The following is a 9,611-nucleotide window of genomic DNA, read 5'->3' as shown; positions in this document are numbered from 1 at the left end:
GAATGAGTGTCTTATTTTGTGCGCGTGTGTGTGTGTGTGTGTGCAAAACATTGACTTTAGTTGTGTTGAATATTTGTGTCAATGTGTGTTTGCAGAATTGTATCAGAATCGCATAGCGTTAACGATGAAAAAAAAAAGTGATGGTAGCAGTGGCGACATATTCTAAACGTTGGTGGTGGTTGAACATATTGCATTGATAAGTTGTGGTAAACTTGAAAATGGAATGGTGGACGACGTTAGAAGTGTTCCAAGGTTGCCGGTTGCGGTGCTTGATAAAGTTCAGTGTTGGTTTCAGGGTTCGGATCAGCGCTAAATTTGAGGAACGTGGTTTAGCATTTTGTGGTAAGGTGGTGACCCATCTTGGCCTATACGCTGGGTGATTAGGCCTACATTTGCGGTGGGCGGTTAAATGATTACTAGTATGTATATGTTGATGCTGTGGTGGCCATGGATGTGTTGTTGCGAATCTACAGTTGCGGCGGATGGTTGTGATATGGTAGACGGTGGTTGCTGCGTGGTAGGAATTGATGAGCTATAGCTATATTATTACAAGTTTCGTAGAGTGGTCTCGGGAGAAGGGGCAACTACTTATAACTTGTTACTGGTGGTTACTGTGGCGATGGTCGGCGCGAATGTAACCATGTCGTTTTATGTGTACAGATTGACCGTTTTGTGAAAGTCGACAACTTTTTGATAGTGAGAATTATATATATATATATATATGCCTATACTACTAGTAACCAAATAATAGTTTCATTACACTGTTTAGATATGTGCAACATCCCTCTTTTATCCCTATACTGCTAGGGAAAAAGTAACGAAAACAAAGTAACAAAAACGAAGTAAATAAATATTCCTACGCTGTAATACATAGTAACTGAAGGCTAACTTTGCATCTATTTTGCGCCTATATCGTAACTATTTTCACAATGCGACGCATGCTCTATTCCATGCGATCTTGTTAGCGTTTGATTTTGCGAAATATTGCTGTTTGGCTTTTTTTTTTTAATCGACTCTATTTCATGATGAATCCGAGGAGAGGAATAGTGTGAGAGATAAACGGTATTTACCTTTCTAGACGCACTAAATTATTATAAACATAATGGAAAGTTCATACTAATTAGGAGAACGAACTTCACAGGTAATTACACTCACTATAAACTCTATTTATCTATCTGAATAAATTTATGTTTTCTGCAGTTGATGTCGAGTGTAAGCAAAGCATGACAAGTGCACTTGCTGTGGACTTTAACACGCAGCAACTGTACTGTGTGTTTATCGAGCGGTCATACTGTATCACACCTTGTTCTGTACATATCTTACAGCTAGTAACCGTTGGAAAGAAGTTGACGCTATAGTATATCGTTGAAAAGGAGCAGAACGCAGGTTACCGTGTTTAGCATCATAAATTTGAACTTACCGGCGTTTGTTTGACACGGCTCCGGTTGTCGCAATCAAGTAAGCACAAGTAATATTAGTAAGCGTAATCCAGATATGAGTTCCTCCCCCCGTTTGTTGCGGATGAATATCCTCAAGTGTTACGGTCGTAGTTTTTTAAAGGGCAATCGTACGCTAGTGTGCATAATGAACGATCTTGTTGTACGCGTGTGTCTGTGTGTGTGTGTGCCGCCACGCAAGTCCATTTAGCGAGCATCGCGTTATTTTAGGACAGTGAAATATATTATTCCCGATCCAATCGTTGAGAGGTCACTCTTGTAGAGCCGACTCGGTCGAGACAGATCAGACGGCGTTGTTCGCCCCTGACATTTGGATTTATAATTGGGTTTTTCTCTAAGTGTTGCCCTCCGTGCCGAAGAATTCCGTAAGTAGTTTACCTATGTATCCTGTGTTTGTAAAATTTCGCGATTTGCTTTGACAATTTTAGACATGTTTCGGAACTTCCAGACGTGGGATACTAGTACTGTGCATCGACATCGTCTTGCTCTGCTGACCTGAGTAGAAACATATTGTGGTAGGGCCCCGGCTGAACAGCTGAGCGTAGATATTTCCACTTCGATCATCTTTCGACTTTGCTGCCTTCTTCCCTCTAGCTCTGCGATTTCATCTGCTAGTTCATCTGGAGAGGATGGATTTTGAGTTCATGTAGGCCTAGACCACTCTATAGTGATTGTAATTAGATATTTCATTTATCATGAAGTCGTATATCCAGCCTGTCTTCGCTTTCAGACGTGTACATGAGATTTCACTTTGATTCTACCGGCGTTTTTTTTTTTTTTTTTTTTTTTCCCCGAGTGTGCGATAATGCGTTGCGATGCCATGTGTGTGTGTGTGTGTAATGTGTGTGTGAGATTGGTCTGCGGTGTGCTGTGCTGTTCGCAGCAAGCGATCAACTGCGTGTATCATACACGTGTATATTGAGACGAGATTGCGAAATAGGTCTAGTTTTGCCAAGCCAACATGCGTTGGACCTACGTCGGGTACTATCTTCATTTTTCATGAATGTTCCTCCTTCGTTGTTCATCACTCGTGTGGTCACCCTTCTTGTTATTTTATGTCATTGGTATGTTATTCCACCGCCCATTCGGTAGGAATGATGTCTTTCTTCCTGATCAATTCTAACGTTAGGTCTGCATCTCCCTAGTGGAGTTTGTGTTGATGGGGTGCCTTTAGTTGTCGCTTACCCAAGCAAATCCTCTGGTGATGATGTGACCCTGTGAGCACTGGACACGGGCTGCGGGTCGTGTTTTATTTACTTTCAACGTGAACAAAGCCCTCTTAGATATAATACGATCAGGTGTTCTGATAGTGATAATATTGCATATGGTTTGGTGCTGTAATCTAGCTGTGTCGCATCTTGATTCGAGTTCTCAGATCTTGGATGTTTTTTTTCTAAAACTCAGCCCTTCTTGTCTTGGTCTCGCGGGCGGTTAGATGAGAATCTGGTTGGCTATGTTCTAAATCCATCGTTCATTTGGCAAATGCAGGTGTGACCTCTATTTAGTATTATGATGATGATGTGAAAAAAAAAACAAGTTAAGGTGCCTAGAAATCTAGACCCTAGTATTTAATTCAAATTGTTTTGTCTTTCTGTCTGGTTGAAGGGAAAAAAAAAGTGCTCTTGACACACTCTTTCATTCTCAAGTCAAAGTTTATTCTTCGGATGTATCAGCAACCATGCTAACAGTTTTTCTCTCTGTATTTCCGTCACAGGACATCCAAACTCGGAATATAATTCGGATTAATAATCTATTCCTAGCTCAACACAAGGTCGATTCGTGAGACGACGGGACTTCCTTATTCTGTGGACACTATTTCTATCAAAAGTCGTAACAACGGAACCGTCAAAAAAGCAATGGCTGTCATGGAGACCGACTTCGACCCGTTTAAACAGTGCTTCATCGACAACACCGACGTCGAGTTCTACGGCGAGAGCATGTCGAGCGCCTCGCCCAACGCCACGACGCCCAGCGAGGATATCTGGAAAAAGTTCGACGAGGACATTGATTTCGAATTGTCGCTGTTCCCCACCCCTCCCCTCAGCCCTTCACACCCCAGCAGCGACGGGGAGGATAGTGGCGGTGGAGGAGGGGGTCGTGGGTGTAGCCCCCTGCTGACGAGCTCGTTTTCCGAGAAACTGCAACACATGTCCGACCTGCTCGACGACGAACCAATGTGGATGACGCAGAGCTTTGCCTTTGTCGGGCCAGACACGGGCAAGCAAGTGACGGCTGCTACCTCCGCCACACCGACAGCGGTAGCCCGGGCGACTAGCCCCGCTAGGATTGGCAACCATAAGTCGAACTATCTCATTCAGGACTGCATGTGGAGTGCTATCCAGGCAGAGGAGAGGCGACGACAGATGCAGGCAGAGCGGGCGGCCAAGAGCAAGCTGGTGGGCCAGGTCGGGGCACTGACCAGCAGCGGCACCGGTGCAACGGGCGACTTCAATGCCAATGGATGCGTAGACCCTACCTCGGTATTCCCCTACCCACTCAGTGATACGAGACTAGAACTGGGCAACAATACACCGTCAGATTCTGGTAATTATTTTATCAATTGTTTAAGAATTTACTCTTTGATGGTCATCATGCATGTAGCCTCCCTCCTGTAACTATTTGTGCCGAACCAACAAATTTCCCCTAAAATGAAAATAGTTGCTTAGCAAGTGGAAAATTTAGATATTTCACGAGTTTGACTGTGAATGTGACATAATGAGCTGTTAAATCAGGATTTTTTTTTTTTTTTTTTTTACTAGACGTTTTCTAGATTTCTACGGCATGAAGAGAAAGAAATAATGCACTTGTCAATGTAATGACTCACCCCACTACCCCCGGACATGGGTGCGTCATTTCCTCGTTTGGTCCGTCAAATTTGTGACCAGGTGTTCGTCATTTTACCAGCTTTGTCCGTCAAATTTTTGACCGAGGGGTGCGTCAAAATCCCATCATTGTCGGTCAAAATTTTGACCGAGGGGTGCGTCATGGTACGTCACTTGGCTATGGAAAATAACACGCATTTTTGCACGCTGGATACACGTACCGCGAGTGAAATTACAGTGAGCGCTTTCCCGCGGCAAGTGAAAATCAAAGTCGGGAAGCGTTTTGGAATAAGAGGAAAAAATGCTTGCCAGAATCTGGCAAGCAAAGAATTTAAAAGCCACCCTTTCTCCTTACATTTTCCCTCCAACAAACCCATGAAATCATGCATACTCAATCTCAAACCAGGGACTGTTCAGCGATGTAACAACTTAGTTAAATCTTTCCTGTCGAAACGGCAGCAGAAGAACTGCTTGCCGCATGCCATTTTCTGCTCGCGGGATAGCCCGACCAGCTGGCCAGACGCGCGCGCGACGCTGTTAGCTGTGCGAATCTCTACGTACCGCGACTTGGCTGTAGTTACGCAGTACTCGAGCGGGAATATGAATGCCGTGGCGTGGTGTGTACCTACCTGCGCTGCAGCAGTATGCATCCACCGCACTAGCAATGGCCGCGCACACACAGCGCATTCTGCACACATGTGATTGTCATGTATGGATTGCATGCACAGAATACATACTACTGCACGGAATATCGTAGCAGCAGCGTGATGTACGGTGAATGACAATACGGTGCTTACATGGTAAGGGAAACTTGCCGAAACTTTTACAAATTATGTGTACGAACCAAAAGAAAATGAAATTGCTTGAATAAAACGTATGCAAAAATCGTTTCAGTATTTACGGGGGTGCGTCAAATGTACCGAGGGTGTCCGTCACAAAAGTGACCGAGGTGTGCGTCACTTTCAACGTGTTGTCCGTCAAAAAAGTGACTGTGGTGTTCGTTAATAGTAATAATCTTGCAATGATCTCGTTGGGAGTCCCAATATCTTTGCTCATTATTCCACTGAAAAAAAAAAATCGTACAACCAGAAGTTAGGAAGAACACGAAATCAGGCCGTCTGGAAAAGAGGCTCAGTAGTTAGATTGTCATGAATAATTGATCTACAAAAAATGCCGACTTCTTGGAATTGCTTGCAGATGACGAGTTTGAGGGAAAGAACTAAGGAGATAATTTTGAGTGTTGTAAGAAGGTGGGGGTAAAAAAAAAAAAAAAAACAGGAAGCGTGTAATAAAAGTTCCCTGTAGCCTCCCCATCCGGTTTGCCTTGCAGTTCACCCAGTGAATTATGACTGAAGCCGCTGCTAGGGGTAGCGAAAGAAAAACAATCCCAGTGAAATGAGCAATTTGGACGTAACTCAAACGTTAGAGTGCCTGCCTACTTGCACTTGCGACAGTCTTATGACCTAAACAGTAATAGTACTTCCCGGCGACTACTGCACCCAGAAACAAATTTGGCTCAATGCCCCGAGAACTTTGGGGAGGAGAGAGGGAGAGAAGGAAACACTCCCTTTTTCAAGATTGGCGAGCTTCATTTCTCGCGCCACAACTTCAAAAAAATCGGGACAGGAGTTCCATTTCTCCTTGCCCCCGCTAAATGAGTCACTACTACTCACTACAAGTAGAGCTACTACTACACTGCTACTACGGTCCCACTCTAAATACTCGTACTTCTTGCATTGCACACAGAGCTTGCTAGCTAGACGCGGGAAAGCCACTTGCCGACTCACTGATAAACCCCGTTTGCTGCTGTACACCCCTAAACAGGGCCCCAATGGTAGGCTTGGCGTAATTTCCTGTGTTTCTCTATCCCTCTCTCTCTCCACTCCGCCATACCATGTCCATGTAAGCACAAGAACATTTTTCCTGTCAATATCCAGGAAATGCAGCGCAGTAAAACCAAACGTGCATTAATTTTCTGTGGGCTGCGGAGAAGTAGCATAATACTGCTACTGTGGGTAGATTCTCTAGTACTAGTAGATGAACCTGCAGTCATTTAAAAGTATTAATGAAGGTGCGCAATTGGCTATTTGAAATAGTGGTGGGAACAGGTGTATTCAAAGTGTGTAGTTCAGTCAATTAGATGAGCAATGCATGATATGTGATAGAGAGAAGCAGGTGCTGGTGTAAAAAATTTAGAGATCTACAGCTGAAACTGAGAAGCCTTTCTACTTCATTCATTGTATAGGTCCTCTTTGGTGAGTGTCCTTCGTAGCCAGTCTACACAATTGCCACCATGTTATACAACGATTGTAAGGGGAAAATGCAAAACAAATCATACAAAATTCCAACGTTGCATATCTTGAATTTGGTCACAGTGCGGTGCTCAAAGGGGGAAGTCTCATTTTTTAATTGTCCCACCTCTTTTCATTGGTGCTGGTCCCTGCGGCAAGATTTAAATGAAGGGGGGGGGGGGGGGGGGGGGAGGGAGGGATGCTGTAGTGCGACCTCTGGTCTGTTCACTGTTGCTTTCTGCACTGAGACAGCCTGTATGTTGCACTGGAGGCAGGCTTGTGTTGCAATACTGGGTTTGTATTGCAGATACCATACCATCTCCCCTTTGCAGTGGGGACCTAGCGGTTGCGCAATCTAGGATTGTTGTTGCCTCATGTCAAGATGCTAGTAACTTCTGCTGTCTGTATTTAGTTCTGCTCTTACAGGTTAATATCTATACCTTTTCTGAAGTTATTTGCAGCATTATGTCTGATATTTACAGATTTTATCAATGTTATGAGCTTGTCCAGTATAATTCTGATGAATCTGAATGAAAACTGATGGTCTTCTTTTTTGTTTTCTCTTGCCTGCAGAGGAGGAAATTGATGTTGTAACAGTGGAGAAGAAGGGTACCCCATCATCACACAGCGTGCCAAGGACTATAATTATCAAGCGGCATTCAAAGCATTCGCGCAAACATGGCTCCCATGCCCATCAAGTGTTTAAGGTTGTTAAGCGGTGTTCGTCGAACAAGTCCATCCTCACGAAAGTGCAGAGCTCGAAAAAGAGCGGCAAGCATGTGAACTTGGAGGAGGTGAAGCGCGCCCTCGAGAACAGTTTCACAAAGGGCAGCCTTGGGTCCAAGCACGCCAAGTCCAGGTCCTACAGCAGCAGGGGTAGCAGTAGAGGTAGCAGCAGGGGCGGCAGCCAGTCCGGTAGTCTGGCATCCTCGGACTCGGAGGACTGCGATCGCCGTGCCAACCATAACGTGCTGGAGAGGCGGCGGCGGGAGGACCTGCGGACGAGTTTCTTCAAGCTGCGCGACGAGATCCCCGAGCTGCGGGACCAGGCGAGGGCAGCAAAGATTGTGATTCTCAAGAAAGCGACAGACTATGTGCACGAGCTCCATGCTGAGGAGGAGGTCCTGACGAGGAACAAAGACGCGGCCAGGCGGCGACATCGAGCGTTGCTGCATCGGTTACAGCAGCTGGAAGGGTCCAAGTGACTAGACGTGGACTTTTGTGCCTCCCATGGACACGATTATCTGTGAAGAGTTCTTTTTTTTTTTTGAACGACGATGACCAACTGTATTGTGAACATCCGTTTTCTGACACTGCCTTTTTCATTTTTTTGTATCAAAAAAATGTGCCCTTTCTTTCACCCTGAGGGTGTGGAGTATGTGAACAAGTCTATCTTTTGCATTTTGATATAAGCAGAATTTCTTCTTCCATTTTTTTAATGATTTTTTGTAAGTTTTGTATACAAAAAGCAAGAAACGAGAAAAAAGTTGGTAGGAGAAGCATACCAGTAATGTCTCTTTGTGACTTAACACGTTAGATTTCAGAAGCTAATGTGATGTGCAGATGTGATGTGAATAACCCTTGATTGTATTTATCAGCCAAATAGAATTTAGTTTGTGTAAACATTTGTTTGCTCTGTGGTGGGAATTTTGTTTTTAAAAGAAAGAAGGATTTTGATAAGTTTTGTTCTGTCAAAAAGTTGTTGAAGAGCATATCAAAATTGTCCTCGGTCCCACATTTGGTGATAATATAAACATGAAGGCAGGAGGAGCGAAAGCGGACTCCAGGTGCAGAAACGAAGACCGGATGAGAACAGTGTTGCTTTTTTGCACAGTAAGCTTAAAAAGATGAATCTGTAAATAGGAGAGGTTGTATAAACAGAAAAGCTATTTTATGATGGATTAAGGAGTGGATGTTCTGTAAAAGACTGATATTTTTGCCACATCCAACTAAGCCCAGAGAGGTTTTAACAGAAAAGCTATAACAGAGAGACAGTATATGTACAAAGGATACATTTATTTCTATCAGAACAGCAAGGTCTATAGCTTCAGAAAGGCAAATTTATTAGGGGAGAGTTGACAAGAAAGAGTTCTATGATGAAAGTTTTATGGCGCGAAGTTTGTACAGTGTTTAAAGTGTATATTGTTTACATCATATATATTTAGTATTGAAAAAAAAAAAAACTCGAAAAAGCGAAATTGGGTACATACACTTGTAGATAACAAATGCTCAGGAATCGAGACTTGTACAACAGAAAGGAAAATGTATCTGGTGATACTTCTACTGTATGGGATTCCTGTCCTTTGCTTTGCATGCAGCTTCTGTATGTTTGTTTAATCCTCACGTTCAATTCGACTCTTTACATAAACACAGCCTTACATAAATTTTTTGACAACGTACTACATTTGCATTCCGTGACATTTCAAATCAAAGTTGACTGTGTACGCGTAGTGAAATGAGAAAATTGCTCGTATTGTTTCATGTGCGTTTGTAGGCACACAAAGATAAATCGTTAGTGTGGCCCGAACGAAGGGCTGCCTGCAGTAAAACAAAGGTGTTGAGGCATGTATTTTACACTGGTCATTACTGACTTCTGTCTAGCCTAAATCCCTGTTCTTGATGGGGCCCCGACTTGAAAGAACCATGATCTTCGTTAAAGAAGATAGTCGACAGTGAAGTGAATTCAATACGAATCAACCTTGAAACAGTGTGCGTGCAGAGTTTGTCTTTTTCTTTAATTGCACCTTGGCCCAAACTTCCATGTAGCGAGATTTGTTAGGACAAATATTTATTGCAAACGGGTTCTTGCATATTGTTGTTTAAAAAAAAAAAAGAATCAAGGAAGATTGTTTACAAACATTGGTTTGTTCGTAAAAGAGCGTAACCCTTGGTATTGCGGTGTTTGCAGCGAATTCTGTTCTCAAACTTGTGTTAGAAAAGCTACCATAATCGGGAAAACATCTTTTTGTCACCAACAATCTGTGAATTGTTTTTATTCTGTAGTGAAAGTGCCGATTTGGCGTATTAAAAACACGGAAAAA

General features: G+C 43.4%; 1 protein-coding gene across 1 annotated transcript; it reads left to right on the top strand.

Annotated features, from left to right (window-relative positions):
• Positions 1 to 1,720: 1,720 nt before the first annotated feature.
• LOC139717282 (myc protein-like) lies at positions 1,721 to 7,775 on the top strand. The gene is made up of 3 exons (XM_071628774.1): positions 1,721 to 1,822; positions 3,172 to 4,001; positions 7,144 to 7,775. The coding sequence occupies exons 2-3, from the start codon at positions 3,314 to 3,316 to the stop codon at positions 7,773 to 7,775; spliced, it is 1,320 nt and encodes a 439-aa protein (XP_071484875.1). The 5' UTR covers positions 1,721 to 1,822; positions 3,172 to 3,313.
• The last annotated feature ends 1,836 nt before the right edge of the window (positions 7,776 to 9,611 follow it).

The sequence above is a fragment of the Diadema antillarum genome, unplaced genomic scaffold, assembly GCF_040938485.1.
Source record: "Diadema antillarum isolate AM-2024a unplaced genomic scaffold, OU_Dant_1.0 scf00000074, whole genome shotgun sequence".
Lineage (NCBI taxonomy): Eukaryota > Metazoa > Echinodermata > Echinoidea > Diadematoida > Diadematidae > Diadema > Diadema antillarum.
This window is presented reverse-complemented; position numbering and strand designations above follow the sequence as displayed.

Excerpts from the sequence above, each read along its gene's own strand:
- LOC139717282 (XM_071628774.1), top strand. The coding sequence starts at position 3,314 with ATGGCTGTCATGGAGACCGACTTCGACCCGTTTAAACAGTGCTTCATC. Across the intron at positions 4,002-7,143 it reads CAATACACCGTCAGATTCTG|AGGAGGAAATTGATGTTGTA; the intron begins GTAATTATTTTA and ends TCTTGCCTGCAG.